This window comes from Streptopelia decaocto (assembly GCF_964273445.1).
Source record: "Streptopelia decaocto genome assembly, chromosome: 1".
NCBI lineage: Eukaryota > Metazoa > Chordata > Aves > Columbiformes > Columbidae > Streptopelia > Streptopelia decaocto.
In genome coordinates this window covers 117496235-117513235 of record NC_138663.1, presented here as the reverse complement: position 1 = coordinate 117513235, position 17001 = coordinate 117496235, and the positions used below count along the sequence as shown (strand labels likewise).

The following is a 17001-nucleotide window of genomic DNA, read 5'->3' as shown; positions in this document are numbered from 1 at the left end:
GTTATCACCCACCTGAAAAGGTAAAAGAACGAAGCACCTTTTTCCCTAATCCAAAAGCTGCATGTAAGGACGATTGAGCTCTACCACCTTGGAAACGAAGCGATTAAGGGCTCATTCTGGAGGGGTGATACAATGGCCAGGTTCGCTCTTATTTCTGTTCTCATCTTCTGGGCAGCCACACAGCAGGGAAGGGGAAATGAAATTACAGGTGAGTGATGCAAACTGTGGTCAGAAGACCACAACTGTTATGCAGGACAGCTAAGCTTGGGAGTGGGATATCTCTTTATTTGAAATAAACTGGCCAAGGTGGCCAAGCTGAAGAACTGGTAACATCTCAGTGACCATTGAAGAATATTCTGTTGATAATTAAACAAAATCTAACCAAGCCAAAATACAACCTTTGTCCCCAACTCTTCATCCCCAGGAATAAGCCTTGTCATTTCATTTGTGCCAGAAATGAATGAGTAGGATTCCTGCTTTGTGTTCAGTATTGTGCACATTTTTTTCTGAAAATTGTCTTTAAAATAAACTTTTGGAAGAAATTATGTAGTAATGTACCTGGCAAATTCCTAGAGATGCATAAAATGAGGCTGTAGAATACATGTTTAACTTTCATCTATGGTATGGGCTGTAGTTTGGAAAAACCTAACCCAATTTCTAGGTTGTAACTGCTAAATTAAATCCTAATTTGCTCTTAATTTCTGCTTTGATTTATCTACATGAGAAAAGAACATGATTTTTTGGCTGTTTTTTGCTGCATTTTTTTTACTTAAGTGGTTTTGCAAGTGTCAGTAAAAATACAAACCATATTTTTTAAAGCCTTGCAGATTTTCCTGTTATTCTGTCAAAATCATATTTTAAAAAGAGGCTGCTATAGATGGGGGTCAGCAGAACCCCTATTCTACTGCCATTTAAAGTCAACAGTGCTGACTTCAAAAAGGATTTGGAATACCCAGAAAAATCTAGCTCTTAATCCATTTTTCCTCATGTTTTGGAGCCTTTGCCTTTTAAAGCTGAGTTCCAATCTGCCCTCTGTGAACCTGTTCCAGCAGATCACTTTTAATGTAATGGCAGGACAAGAAAGGGGCTTGGTTTTGCTCTTGTTCTCTATCAAGAAAACATTTTGCAGATTCCAGATCACAGTGGCTTTTCTGGCACTTGAGCAGTGAAGTTTCCAGAATTGCAGCTACGTCTGTGGCATAAATGCTATTGAGCATTTTTTATTGATGATTTTTTTGATCATGCTCTCAGATCTGATCTGGGTTTGACCTTGAATTCTAAGCAGCCTGCTCCTAATGCAGCCTTCTCTTCCAGCCTTTCCTCTCAGTATTTATTTCTATTAATAAAGTATTTGCTTTAATTGCTTTTGCTCTTGCTTAACATAAACAAATCTACACTTTCCCTGACAGTGCTGAAAGCTAGTGGTTGCTAAGATAAAAACCCGAAGTCCAGAGATTATAGGCGTAACGTAGCCCTACTAATGTCAGGCAACTGCCTTCCCCTGCTTTGCTATTGACTTCAGCTTTGTGTTGCTGGAAACAATAGCCAGTGCATTTTAATTCCATTCAATAGTGCCATAATCCCATAGATGGGGGTAATGAGAACAGAAAACCAATTTGCTAAAGAGCCCAAATTGATCTAAGCCACATAGCTCAGCAGGAAACTGCTGTCAGCAAATAATTGAACTCCATGAGTGTCAAAGCTTGTTTAAAACTGTATGGAAGTGATGGATAATGGTAGTAATGATGGTGCCACACCTTTCCCTGTCACCTTCAGGCTGACCTCCTCCAGCGAGGGTATCTTTTTGTGCCACCACAGCCATATCTCAAACCTTCTCTTTTGGCTTTGGCAGCCTCATTCTATGCCTAGTATCAATGTTTAAGTATGAAATATGATTTCATATCTGCTCTGACAGCTGTAGCTTCTAATTATAAACTGTGTCTAATTCTATACAGTTTTATTCTCAGTTCCATACCTGTATTTATGTTGCACATTGCTGTAGAGCCTAAGCCAGCTCAGCTGACTCTGGAATTTTTAGCTTTCCAGTGTTATGTCCTCGCTGTGGCTGCAGCTCTGCACGGACAACACGAATCTTCAGTGCTCTCCTTACTCGCATGTTCTCTTCCAGTGCCTGCTTTGCCATGTTGATATGTGTTGATATGTGAGCTCTGGAGAAATGGAGGGATCATAGTGATGAGAAGCTAGGCTGAACTTTTCTTCCTTATCTGCCCTACCCCCCCTAATATCATCTTATACTGTAACAGAATGATTCCTTAGTGTAATAGTTTCTTTTTCTTGTTTCCATAGGGAAATCAGGTTCCCTGATCACCGACAGGTGTTTGTGCACTTTCTCTAGATAAAGGCTAGATCCAAAATGAGTTAGGTACTCTTTCCATTCCACATGGGGTATTTAGCCATTCAGGTCCCAAACTAATGAAAGTGAGGAAAAAAAAAACAAACCTGGAACATGGTGTGGTTTATTTGTTTGTTGTTTGGTTGGTTTTGGTTTTTCATGCTTACATGCCTAGAAGCATTGCTGGGGCAGGTATTCTCAGAGCACTCCTAACATGTGGCAAGGGAATGCTTTACAAAATGCACTGACAGCTACCTGTTTCTTGTAAGGCACTTGGTGCCTTATGTGAAGCGGTAACTGATCAAATGCATTGATTAAAAAGCAGCTCTTGATCTCTGATTTCTGCTCCAGAACCCACGTTTGTTCCCTTTTCCCCTTTCCCCTCCCCTGATCCTAAATCTAACCAGGGGAGGGAGGCCACCTTACTTGCTCTGTCCCACCTAACCTTCAGTTCCCTCCTGCACAGCGACCTACACGCCATGGTTGGGTACAGGCTTTCTTGATCCTGGTCAGACCTGTATGCCAGCTGTTGGGGTTCTCTCCTGGGTCAGGCAGGGAATGAGTTTCAGCCCCTCGGCTTGACACAGGCTGTGGGTCTTCCTTCCTGCCCCTCATGACCATCTCCTTTCACTCTCTTCTTAAGGACAAAGAACAGCCCTAGTGCTTTCTAGCGATGTGATGGACCTTCAGCTGCTGTCTCTGGAGGCAGCTTCAGGGACTGGCCACCGAGATGCCCTGCTTGTGTCTGGGGAGGAGGATGAAGCAGGGAGTGGGATCTCCAGATATGCCCTGTTTCTTGATATTTTTCTGCTGCCTTGCCCTAAGCAGCAGCATGAGTCCCCCTGGAGCCTGCTGGGAGGTCTCTTGCTCTCACACGCACCCTTTGCAGCACGTCCCAGTGTCAAACTCTGCCTTTTGCCACACGATGAAGGCACAGATGGCTTAGGCAGAGGCGGGATGGACTCTCAGGGGCCTGATGCTCTCCCTGAGTCTGGTCAGACACGAGATATTTATAGCTAAGAGGGAAGGCTGGAGGTGGTCCATGGTCAGTCACAGCTATCCTCACCTTCCATATGCTCTTCCAAAGTGCCCTTATCCGCAGAGAGGTATCTGTGCCTCCACTTGGGAGCTGCATCAAACAAATCCATATGTCTTCATCGCCTTTGGAATGTCTAAGGTGGGGGATGTCTTTGAGACTGTTCTTATTCAAGCAGATTGAAAGATCAGGGCTGGCAGGAAGACCTTCTGGGTGAGTTTGTTGAGTCAACTTGAAGGATGTGTTGTGGCCTATGGTATATATTCCATGCTTTCTTCTGGACTGTCTATGCATTTCCAAAGGATCATACTGTTCAAAACTTTTTTGCCAGTCCTATTCAAATTGCACATATAGTTTTTGTTTAGCTGGAGAGCTAAACATGCTGAAAGCATGTTATTCCTAAGAACCTGAAATTTTTTTTTCTTCTTGAATATTTTTTTACCTGTTTCTTCTTTTCAGGCACGAGATAAGCTGTACAAATAAGATAAGCCATAAATATTTTAATTGTGTGCTTATTGTATGTACTATGTTAGATGCAGTCTCTTGACTGGCCCTGGTCCCCTCAGAGCTCTCAGAAATAACAATCCTGCCACACTTGAATCCCTTCAGCTATTTCATATTTATCCTTATTAAAGTTTCTTTTGCTTTGTCTAAAGGATGATATAGGCATTTCAATTCTGTCCCATTTGTTTCCCAAATTGGACATAGGGTGACTCAGCCCCTCTGGCTTCTATAGCATCTCATTAAGAGACAGTCTGATGTCTGTGACATGATAATTGCTAAACTCCATCTGGTTTTGTTGCTGTTCTTCTTGTTTGGGTTTCTTTGTGGTGTCTTTTTTTTTTTTTTTTTTTTTTTCTCTCTGCTCCTGCTCAAGTATTTCAGTTTTAAGTAATGCATGTAACAACTTTGCTTCTCATCATGAGAGGTTTCGGAACTCCAGAAACTGAGTCCCATTCCCAGACCTGGGTGAAATTATGTAGTTAATGAACTTGTTACTGACTTCTTTTATATTGAAGTCAATGAACCATAGCAGCTCTCAAGGGGACTGGTCTAGTACGGTCTGCTACAGATGCAGACAGACAACGTAGGAGCGCCAGGAATACCTTTTGTGTCAGATACCTGAAAGTCCTTCCCAGTGATGCATGTGTGCCCACTTTTAGCCCAGGGTGATGTCGGAAGGATGTCTTATTCCAGACATCTACTGTGACTCATCTGCCCATGAATTACTCACCCTTCATTCCCATTATAGTCGATGGAGAAAGACGAACACTTTGGCAGTGTAAACCTGGAGTGGACATTTAAAGTACTTGGATGACTCTGCCCTGGAAGTGCCTATTCTGCTCTGCTATTAATTACTGTTAATATATATTAATCTCCTTTATACTTACTTGAGTTAAATTGCCCTGTTTCTGCTTTGCATCTGAAGGCACTGAGAGCTCATTGAATTTTCTGCCAATCTGCATCCTTTTATGATTCAAGTGATGCCTGTGACAAGCAGTCACTATTAATTCTTTCTTTTGTCCATTTTCTGAAGTGATGGTCTTCCTAACATCTTCTTAGAAAGCATTCATCTGTATTGGTTCTGTCACTGATTTCTCGTAACAGTATTTTTAACTAGATACTGCAGGGAACCTATGTGTGCTCTGGAGTGACAAGTTAGTGCTGATCCTTCTCTTTCCTGTTTGTTTGTTTGTTTGTTTGTTTTTCCGTCCCTAGAAAAGGGCCTCTCTTTGCTAGGTTACCATCTGTGCAACTATAGTCTGACCCAAAATGTGTTTAAAACGGTTGCCTACCAAAAGTCCTATGAGAAAAGCACTTCCTGTGGAGGATGGATACCATGGATGATGTGTCCCCGAACGTACTATAAAACACAGTATCATACTGTTCAAGTCCCTGAAACCGTCACGCTTACAGATTGCTGTGAAGGATATGAGCAAGTTGGACTCTACTGCTCTTTAGGTAAGTTTTAGATTAATAGTTGAAATAAATATCTGGTGGAAGAGGATTTACTTAAACGGAGACATTTAAAGATTTAATTCAGTTCTGGGCAACAGGTTCCTTTTCACTGACATCACTGAGTTTGCAAAAAGCTACAGGAAACTTGGTCCAACATGGCAAGGAGTAGACATGAAAGACCATTGCTTCTGATTCTTGCTCTTTGCCGCCCATAGTCACAAATTCACTGAACTTCCAGGTAAGCACGAAGAAGACAGCTGCTGGTTACCCCTACAAAACAGGCCTCTGAGCAACCTGATCTAGTTGAAGATGTTCCTGCTCATTGCAGGAGGGTTCGACTAGATGGCTTTTGAAGGTCCCGTCCAACCCAAACTACTCTATGATTCTGTGATTACTTGTCCTGATTCAGGCCAATATCTGTGGCCAAGTGCAAGAACTCATGTAGCCTTGCCTGGTGCTGTGTGTGCTCTGAGTGTGCTTGCATTTACAGCAGGAGCTTCATTGTTGAAAGTAGTTCAGGATGGACTAGGTTAACACCTTCTTTCAGTTTGAGCAGGGTCAGTTCCCAGGATGCAAACCCAGTTTTAGTGTTAATTTAGAACAACCTGTGGCCTCAGGACAATTTGGTACCCATTGCTTTCTGATCAAAACTACATTGGGGCCCATTTTCTCAGGGCTTCCTTGGTTACCTAGGGCTATGTTGGAGAACTGGAAACTAGTGAAACTTTTGATGGATCTGATCTAACTTCTCAGTTTTAACAAGATTCTACTTGGGAAGAAGTTTCCTTGTGGTCCCTTCGAACCTGGTATCCTATGATTCTATGACTTTATAACCTTTGTCTCAAGATAGAAGCTTTTTCCCTTTCCCATATAAGTGCTATCAGTTGTCAACAAGAAATTGCTATTTTTTAGCAGAACTCAGTTCATAGGTGGAAGGGATTCCTTAGAGAAAAGGAGCTTTATTTTTTTTTTTTTAATGGATAAAGCCACATGCTTTTAAGCTGAATGTGCCTCTTGGATTAAGTAGGCCAGCACTGAACTGTTCTAGTGTCCAGAAAAGTTCTGCAGGACATGATTTTGTCTCCTATTTTCATTATGACATTGCATTTTCTCAGTTTCCCCTTTTCAAGTTATTGCTCTGGCAATTTACAAAGTCTCAACACTGTAACAAAAGACTGAAAAAGAAAGGTCTTATTGCAGCCCTGGCCCTTGCTTTGGGTCATAAGACTTGGGTGACTCAGTTCTATGGGAATGTCCCTGAACCTGCTCCTACATCCGATTGTATAACATAACATGAGAGGGTATGAGCCATGTGTCTTGTAATGGGATCTATAAAGAACAATGTGTTCATCCTACTTTTAAGTTGCAACAGGGCATTGGAAAATCAACCTCCAAACAATTTTTGTGAAGTATTTTCTCAGCAGTTACTAGTAGAATATTTTGTCTAGCAGGAAAATACCTTTGATAGAAAGATGGGAACACAGAAGTGCTCATTGTGTTTTTCTTGTTCTTAAAATGGCTTGCTAGAAAAGAGGACTGAAAGCATAATTAGATACATATCATCCCTCATTTATTGTATCCTGCAATTGTTTGGCTCTGTGGCTGTTGTGGAATGTCAGCCAGAGCAAAATTTGACCTGCAGGTTATGGTATATCCAGGCAGTCTCCTCACACTGGCAATGAACCCGCTGTTGATTATATGTATTTTCCAAACAGCAGTTCCATGCTGGGTTAAAACTCCAGCAGATCTAATTAGTGTTGAATAATCACTTCATAAGGGTCTTTCTGATATACGTGCGTGTGCACACATATGTGCAAGTATGTATCAAATGACAAGACAGAGAAGCAATCATAGCAAATTGCTTTTTAATTCTGTAGTACAAGGAAATAGGTGTATCAGGTAAATGCTGAAGTCACTAGCTAGTTATGGTTGCCTCTGTTTGCTCAAGAAACTCTATGAGTGGTCACAATTTTCAAGGTATTTCTGAACCTCTGAAAATCGAAACTGTTTTCTTGGGTGGAAAAGAAGGCATCCTGGTAACACTTTAAATATTTTTTCCCCAGTATAATTCTATGCCTGTTAAAAGCATCTCTAGGGATATTTTAGGCTTGAGAGCTGTTGATGAGTTTATTTCATCTAACATTAACAAATTTGTAAATCACTAGTAAAGCTTAGCTGGAGAATTTCTTCTCTGCCCTTGCCACGTTGTTGATGGGCACCCTGGGCAGGCTTGTCCATGAAATACTGTGGTGACCTTGACTCTTTTTCCTGTCAAAGTTAATTTTGGGATATTATAAGCCATAAAAGGATTTGTATGGCTTCTAGGTGAATTCTGTGTTTACATTATTCTGGTATCTTTGCTTTTCATGGCATTAGTCATAAATTCTGTGAATGGTAATGCACTGTCTAGACACAGTCTTAAATAAATGATGAAAAGAGAAAGTGGAACTGCTGAAATTACTGCACAGCATGCTGTTGAGCTACTGTTATTTTCTTCTTGATGTTATCCATTCTGGCATGCTCTCCATCCTGCCAGGAGCCGAAAGGTCTCTGTGACCTTTCACGGTTACCTGCTCCTGGCCACTCCCCACCTTTTCTTCTTAGAAAGAAAGATTTACCCCTGCCTGGGATATGGCAGGCCTGCTTTTCTTTTTTCTTTACTGTTGGGGAAAAAAGTCTAGATCATTAGTCAAGTTACTCCAGTTATTCTCTCTGGTTGCCCATCAATCCATTAGGATAGTATAATATTACACGTGCACACACAAACTACTTTTTTTAAATTAAAAATTGGAAAGTTAAGTATCTTAAAGTTAGGAACTGCTAGAATTAATTCTAAAGATTGAATTAAATGAAACCAATCCTTGTTTCCTCTCTTTGTGCTTGTGCATGCATATTAGTAAACTCTTTCTATTACCTGATCTGGCATTGCCTTGCCGCAGGGCCACATTTCCCTGTGGGGCTCAGGGACGATGGGGACCCTCTAAGTAGCTTCCCAGCGGCACATCATCCTGGCCTCCATGCTCTTTGTGTGGTGCAGTGCTCTGCCGAGCCTCTCTCTGAATAGAGGATTATTTATCACCTCTTAAGGTGAATCCTGGGCTGACTCACAGACAGCAATTTGTCTTCACCAAATCTGTGGGAAGGGAGGAAGGTTCTCTGCCTTACACAGCTGGGCAAGTGAGCTGCAGAGAGACTGAGATCAAACCATTTTGTGTGCCCACTCTCACACACCTAGGGTGCAGTTTTGCAGTTTTAAAAAGTTATTTTAATGTTGATTTTCAGAGCTCTTAGAGCCACTTTTAACAACTTGCACAAAGCCTTGTGTCCTCAATGGCGACTGTGAGCAGTCCCTTAATTGCTAAGCAGGTCCCAGGGCTGCAGGTCAGGTTCCCACAAAACCCGTGACTCTGAAAGGTTGTTATGAGTTTGTTGTACAGAACTTTCTCACATATTGCTGAAATTTATTTCACGCAAAGACAGGGTCCAATTCTCCAGGCTAGTTTCCAGCTGCTTGTATGTTTACTTCTCTCAGTGGCTGGTTTGCTGCCCACATTCCACCTTACTGCATAAGAGGAAACCAGAGACCTTCCTTATCTGCCATCCAGCCCCGCTAGATCTCCAGCCAGGGAGCAAAAAAGTGCATCAACATGTAACGAAGGCTGGTTTTTAAGCACACATATACAAAAATACCTTGAAATAAGAAGGCCCAGATAACTTTAATCCTGGAGTTTCTTAACTGGAGGGCATTTAATTTGCAGTATTAAGGTCACACATCAGAGTATGCTTTGTGTGTGTAACTTCCCAAAGTTTTCAGAGAAACAACTGTAAAGTTAAAAACCTTTCATTTTAGGTGCCCAGGTAGCTCCTCAGCAGGGCTGGGGCCTTTCAGAGCCTGCATGCAGATGTTTGCATGCTGGATCTAAGCAGCACTCCAGTGGGGAGTGGTGGCATGGATGTCCCCCCTGCTTGGACTGTCACCAGAGAGCCATGGGACAGTGGTGTCACCAGCAGCATGCAGGCCGCATTGCAGCATCTCTCCAGGATGGGAAGGGGGGAACCTCACCCAGCAGCAGATGTCTCTGGTTGTCCTGCGGTTTGGGTCCCAGAAATGGGATTAAGAGTGTCAGAGGGTATGTCCCTGAGTATCCCCCATGGTGTCTGCTTATGGGTCTCCTGTCTGGGAATTGTCTTGTCCCTTTTTGAACCCACTGAAGTAGTCAGTCTCCACATCTTCCTGTGCTGACAAATTGCAGAAGTCAATTCCCCTTTGGTTAAAGAAGTGCATGCTTTTACCCATTTTATTACTGTGGGGTCTGATGAATACCAGCTCTGCTTTCACCTTAACCCTCTGCTTTTGGGATATTGTAAACCTTGATCACATCCCCCTCAGCTTTCTTCTCTCTGCAGCAAAAAGCCCTAGCCTTTTTAGTAGTCTGTCCTTGCAGGCTATCTGCTCCATTCAGATATTCACTCCATGCGTTTCCCAGCTGCATTAATCCAATGGGGAACAGGGGAGTCTCATCTGAGCTGTCTCTTCACCGATTGCTGGTGTGAGTGCTGATGGGCAGAGCATGGCTACATCATGGTGCTGCCCACAGAATGAACCCATTGGAGATGGCAGTGGCTAAATTTTATTAAGCTTATTCTGAGCATGCAGACTGTTCTTGTGCTCTGAAAACCATGTTCTATGATCTAAAAGTGTGTCCTTGGGGAATTTCAGCCCATGGCTCCTGAATATGTTCTAATGAATGATATGACTTTTCATAGGGAAGGTTGTTAAATATTTGTCAGATGATGAACCGGCACATTGTGATGCTGCCCTCCATCCCGATTAACTCCCCGACAAGCAATTGGGATGGAAAACATCCGTCTGAGCAGATAAAGGCCAGAATGCTCAAAGACCCTGAAAACAGGATCATATGATGACAGCTGCCAGTCTACCTTTGTAACGGGTTTTGCCAGGAGCTCTTTCTATAATCTCATAGATTTGTCTCCACCTTCTGATGCCCGAGATGAATGCAGAGTTTTGGTCCCTGGTTATGCTGCACCCTCTGGATGAAACCTGGACTCTCCAGGTGGAAGGAGAGAGAGGAAGCACTTTATGGCTGAGCTAATGGTGTCCCTCAGCATCTGTCTCCTGGGAGGTCTTGCCACCCTATGGTCACAGCAGACTCAGCAGCTGTCATGTGGGCAGGCTGGTAACTGAGCTTTCGTTGCTAAGTGTTGGATGCTGTATTGTTGCTTCAGTACATTTATGCAAATAATGGAGGAGAAAAGCCTATACTTTGTCCAACTGACAGGAGGAGCTGGCTGGCTTGGTCTCCAGTGCTGGCAGTGTTGCTTGGTAGGTGGCTGTCCCCAAGACGATTGAATTGGAGAGCTTAAATTGCATGTTGAAAGTGCATCTGGTACAATTAGGCAGAAATGTGATGTGAATCCATCTCTGTTTCCGCTGATCCAAAAATGATGACCTTTTGATTTTAGATAAATGGCTACTGTGGCACTCAGCCAGAATTCAATAGTGTTTTCTGAGATTGCATGTGACTCATTAAATCTTTTGCAGCACAGTTAAACGTGCCAACAAAAAAAGACCCAGGTGGAAAAAAAGCTGCTTTGAACCTTAAACCTGCTTGAACTACACTTGAATCTCAGAGCTGGAGGGGTTTGCCTGTTTGAGTCCAGCTTACCAAGATCCACCTGGTTTGAATAGTAAGGAGCACTGATGACATACTAACACAGGGAAATCCCTTGGTGCTCGTGTCTGTGCCTGGTGTGAGAGGCTGGGATGGAACAATTGCACGAGACTAGGAAAGTGTGAGAGACTCATCTAAGGGCAACTGAGGCTGTATCACACCTTATTATGGTGTTAGACTAGATATCAGGAAAAGGCTTTCTAGCAGTAGGACCCATTTGGGGTAATGGCCCATAGTGCCAGCCCCAGAGCCAGAAGCAGAAGTTCCTGGTCCATGCTGGGAAGCAGACAGGACTACTAGGTCTTGCTGGACCCAGAAGTACTCAAATAAGATTGCACAGGATTGATATTTTTTTTTCACTCCCTCCCACTGCAAACCTAGGACTATGACTCAAAATGAACTTTGGAGGCAGAGTTGGTCCTGGGGAAGACTAAGGAGGGTAGGGGCCCTTGGTTTGCAGGCATGAAGGGGCCCATACTAGGTTGCATTAGATAGCAGGACAAATCCTGCTTCCTGTAGGGTAGTCAGCTGTTCATTGTGATTTTGGGCAGGGGTAGTTTCCTAATTTGCTGTCCAGAGCTCTTGTTGGTCTAACACCAACTCTACATGAAAGATGCTCACAGGCCTATTGAGGCTTGTGCTTATTGACTGTGTGCACACGATGCACACACATGGTGTTTCAAATACAATCTGAAAGAATGTGGGAAAGTGCTGTCCCATGTATTCTGCATGCAGATCTTTGAAATTACACCTGCAAGTAACCTGCATGCTGCTGAGAGGTCTCACCTCAGTGCACTGTTCTCCATCTTGTGGGTGTTGGCAGGTTTTTCAGCAGAGGTATTGACCCCTATCATTAAGCTATGCTTACATTCTGTAATACCTTTCAGAGACCCTTGACAAACATAAATTGGGCCCCTCAAAAGACAGAGACCATTGTCTTAAATCCACTGGTCTTAGTAGGCTATTTCTTCATTTGAATAAGACTGCATGTCTAGTGGATGACTTTAGTTGCCCGATCAAGAGTTTGTAGGACCAAAAATCTGTAGGCATGAAATGAATAGAAAAGAGAAATCTTTTAGGTTGATTGGAAAGACTAGAGCTGAGCATTACGTGGAGCTATGCTTGAGGGTGTGGGTGAAAGCAATGTTTGTAGAGCTTAGAAATATTTTCTCTTTTCCTCCAGAGAAGAATATGAGCTGGCATTGAGCCAGGACTGCTGTCTGCCCTTGTCTTGGGAAGCAGTAACCTTCTGCCTTAGGCAGGGCTGCCAAGCGTGGGCTACCAACCCCCCCAGATGGCTAGCTGGCTGATACGGAGTATGTGCTGCCAGGCTGCAGAGCAGGGCCTCCATTCTCATGTCCTGGCCTTCTCTGTAACCCACTGAACTGTACCCAAGAACAGCATCTTGTCTTCTCTCTCACGCAGCATCTTCAATTACTATAACTAAAGGTTAACTTTGTCACAACAAAAGGTTAAATGAAAACTCCTGATTTCTAGCTTAGACATTACCTTTTTCCTTTGATAACTGGGTATTATTCGGATTAGTCGTAGCTGACATCAGGCACATCTTCTGTTTTACAGTGCTTCAATGTCTCCACATTCAGAAACTATCTATCTATCTATCTATCTATCTATCTATCTATCTATCTATCTATCTATCTGTAATTATTAATGGAAATTTATAAATTCAAAATTTCTATAACAGAAATGTATTGAACAAGAGAAAAATCTGAGAACATTTGCACTCTTGAAATAAAATAATGATATTGTAGGCTGCTATTTTCTCCCCATGAAAACCTCAGAACAGATGCACTTCTAAAATGAGAAGGAGGTGTTTGCTGTAAATTAAATAGCACAATTTTATGGGAACAGTTTTCTATATTTTTGTTCTCAGAAATGTTTTTGTTACTTAGCACTCAATAGATCCAGTGTATTTGCCTCAAGACCTGGTATTTGTCCAATGGAGAATATAGAAACATCCGATTATACTTGCACGTTTGATACTGAATGTCCAGGGCTTAAAAAGTGCTGCAACTCATCCAAAGGAGCAGGCTGTGTGGATCCAATGCCAGAAGGTATGTTACTGATAAATTCAAGACCACTTCTAATAGAAATATGCTTAACTTTTCCTTCTGAGGGTGGGAGTGGGCAGGAAAACTGTTACCATAGCTCTTCATAAAACAAATACGAGAATCTGCTTTGGATGAACTCCAGGATATTCAGTTTCAGTATTGCACCCGTATGAGTGCTGAGGTGCATGTGCTACAGGTCCAGCAAACCTTGCTCAGCTTCTTTGCCTTTGCTGATGCTGCTGCCTGCAGCCTATGGCGAAGGAGGCTTTAGCTGATGGCTGTATGTGGGCCCTTCGTATTTGCAAAGTTAAAGCTTGCTTTGGTTTCTCGGAGCTTTCCTATAGCTCTGTCACTTTCTATAGCATCAGACGTGAGATGACTTTGCTCTTTTATTTTGTACGCTTTAGGAAGAACATTCTGGTACAATGTGACAGTTCTAGTGAAAATGGATTTTAATGAACTAATCAGAGTGGATTCTCACCTTCTGAATCATTCACGCCTTTTGCACTCCATGGTACGTACAATCATGAATGCTCCCTTGTGTTGCTTGTTGCATCCATGTTTCTGTTAGTCAGTAAGCACCACTTGCTCCAGCCCAAGAGGGATCTCATGGTCCTCTCTGCTGGGCACAACCTTGCCAGCCAGTTGCTCCCCTTTGTTCAGCTGGATAATTTTTTGGGGCCCTAATTTGTCCATAATTGGTGAATGCCAGCTTCACCCTCAAAGAACTCAAATAACATTGATTTATCAGCCTCTTTAGGAAATTTTTCAGGTCTCTTGCAAGGGCAGCTTAAAGACATTCTGAAATACAGGATTTCTTTTTCCTGCTTAAGCATAACCTTGCTCCAGGTCTGTCTCTGTTCAGTTTTGGGTCTATGACCGTCTGGGTCTGGATTTCAAGACCTGCAAAGCATGATGGTTTCTGATAAGAGTTTTGAGTTAAACCTTTCAAGAGACAAACCTGATCTATGGCACCGGGAACTACATACCAGGTGGACCCAGCATCACCAGAAGTCTCGCTGTAAAACTTTAGGATTATGGCAGGGCACTGTGTCTGGGTCAAGGGCATTCTGTTGTCATTCTTGTCACAGAAGCAGCATTTGGGAAGACAGCAGGGTGTTGCTTTTGCTGTAGGACTGAGGCTCTGACTCATGCATGGATTAGCCGCAGCATTGGCAACAACATGTTTATGGTCACACGACAGCAGCATGGTTGTGCCTCTCCTTGTCCCCAACAAGGCAGGTAGGAAGAGGCAAAGACAACCAAGAAGAACACAGCCCTAGAAGAGGTGTGAGGCATGCTTCCCAAAAGGAGGGTCTGCAGGAAGAAGAAGGCTCAGACACGGGTGCTCACTCTGTCCTTTAAGTGATATTTAGGAAATGGATTGGTGATCTAGGACAAAGACCCTCCAGGCCATAAACTCAAAGCATTTCCCTAGTATATATCACTATTCCATGGAGAACACCAGACTTGGATGTGGCCTTTGAAAGGTACCCAAAAGGGCAGTTCCCTACTTCCCTTCATTTTTATTTCTACTCCTCCCCAGTTTGCCGCTGGGAGTGGGCTGGTAGCAAAGGAAACCTTTCTCCCATCACCAACTAACGCTGATGGGCAGAAGAATAGAAGGTAGCATTAGGATGGAGATGTTGCATGAATTTACTTCTTCCTCCTACCTGGACTCACCCTTCTTGTACCCTAAAAAAGTGAGAAACCCTGGTCTTGTTGCTATGTGGTAAGGAATAAAGTTCAGTGATCTAGCAAGAGTTTCATATCTTGGTTTAAAGCAAGCTGTGGCAAAGTCAAACACTCAAAAAAATATAAACTGAAGTTTTGCAGTGAGCTGCTTTCTCAGAGCAATGTCTGCTCCACTGACTCCTAATACTCAGCTCACCACCATATCCCTTCTCTGATCCCTGACTTGCAGTTGTGATGACTTGGTCAGTCCTGAGGTCTTTCTGTGGCTTTTAGTCCCAGCCTTCTTGCTCATCCTATTGTTTTTCTTCCTTTCCTTTTCTTTCTGTTCCCTTTGCCAGCAGTCATTTTAATTGCTTAAAGTAAGAAGTGTTGGACAGCTTTATTACAGATGCACTGTAATAGCTTGTCTGAAGCATATTTTGTCTATTGACATTTTGGTGTTTAAGCATTACAAGCCAAAGAGCCTTTTTCTGTATCTTCCTGGCCTGCACCCTCCTACCTAAGCATTTGAATCTGACATGCAGCTCCACACCTTGCTGTAAGTACCTTGCTGGCACTACCTTGCTGTAACTCTGTTGTGAAATGTGATGATAAGAAGAGCTCACCTTGCATAAATACAGACCTACTACGTGTTGCTGCTTTGCTCTGCTTTCTGAATTGGTACTTTCTACGTTCAGATTATGATTATCATTGCCTGGATCGTGCCTTATTGGCATACACTTGTGATAATAAAGGAATGAGATACCAAAGTGTTTGTCCCCCTATTTTCCAGATTACTGGTGCATTACAGCCCTTGAATGTCTCTGTGCACCATATCCAGAGTAAGCGTGCAGAAATCTACGCTGGGACGGTGGCTTCTCAGGTTCTGATTGGACTACACCAGCCAGCTCCACTAGTGGAGGTTTCCTCTTCCTTGAAAGACATGGTGAAGCATGCATATGAAGTGATTGACACAGAAGTGCAAGGTTAATTATCATAATCCTGTCATGGGTTGAAGATTTTTCAGAGGGTTTCATCCCTCTTCACTTGGAATTTTGTCTGTATGTCTATCAATTTGCTTCCAAAAATACAGTGCAGTGAATCTCGTAAACTTTGCAAATATGGCCCTCGCCTATCCATTATAGGATGGAGAGTTGTAGTTAGCTAATAATTATTTTGGAGTTAGTAGTTTGGAGAGGAATACTCCCATTTCCTTAATTAAATTTATTTTCTCCTCATAGTATAGCCCATCTTTATACGAGAAAGTAAAAGTGTTGAAATTTCTAGAAAAATCATTAGTTGTTTTAAACAGGCTCTTAAAAGAAGCATTTTGGGGGGAAGCAGATATACTCTGCTTTCATGTGTTACTTCCAGTAGCTTGCATGAAACAAAGAGTGTTCGTAGTCTGTTAATTAGTATAGCATATTGTTGCCTACTTTTTAAATGTAAATATTTTAAAGGTAAATATTTATATATATTTGGTTTAAATTATTTTAACCTACTTATTACTGTGTAGTAATCCAAACATTTTCACTTCTGAAATGTGTCCTTAAGCACTGTTGTCATCGCTTCCATGTTTACTTTTGAAAACTCGGTCCAACTTTCAGTGAAATCTCCTGCTGCTGATATCTCTTAGGTTTGGATGACAGCCTGGATCTGTAAGCAAGAGCTGCCGTTAACTGTCCTCTTATTCTAAAGAATTGGGGTAAAAAAGTGACAGGGTTATAACTGAACAGGAAGGAGTTTCAGGGAAGGGCACCTTTCTGATTTCATTGCACCTATATACACCCAGAATAGCTTCAGCAGAATTACTGGAGATTTACACTGAATTTTTCATACTGAGAGCCTGGCCTACACACATTGCAGATCAATCTTGACGCTGCTATCAATTCCTGTGCAAGGTGTGTTCTTCTTCTTAGATGTCAACGAATGTTCCTATGCTGAATTCAATGCTTGTCCCGAGAAAAGCACTTGTGTAAATGTGGAGGGTTATTACAGCTGCGGCCTTCATCATGAACATGCAGATGTCAACCCTCACCAGCTGAGCACAAGAAAGGAAGGTAAGAAACGTAGATCTCACCTTGGGAAATACTGAGAATGCTTCTGCAGAACTTTGTGGTCTGTTGCAGGAGTTACCTACCTACCTGCAAGGCAAAGATTTCTGGAGCACGCAGAGCCCCTTCTCCTCCCATGGGAGGAGGTGCCACATAAACC

General features: G+C 42.6%; 1 protein-coding gene across 1 annotated transcript in view; it reads left to right on the top strand.

Moving 5' to 3' along the window:
• Window positions 1-17001, top strand: part of UMODL1 (uromodulin like 1) — a 61679-nt gene that overhangs the window by 7389 nt on the left and 37289 nt on the right. The window contains exons 2-6 of the mRNA XM_082043400.1: window positions 5109-5351; window positions 12955-13116; window positions 13521-13627; window positions 15581-15773; window positions 16707-16847. Coding sequence (XP_081899526.1) covers window positions 5234-5351; window positions 12955-13116; window positions 13521-13627; window positions 15581-15773; window positions 16707-16847 — 721 coding nt within the window. The 5' untranslated portion in view covers window positions 5109-5233. The remainder of the gene's footprint in view (window positions 1-5108; window positions 5352-12954; window positions 13117-13520; window positions 13628-15580; window positions 15774-16706; window positions 16848-17001) is intronic.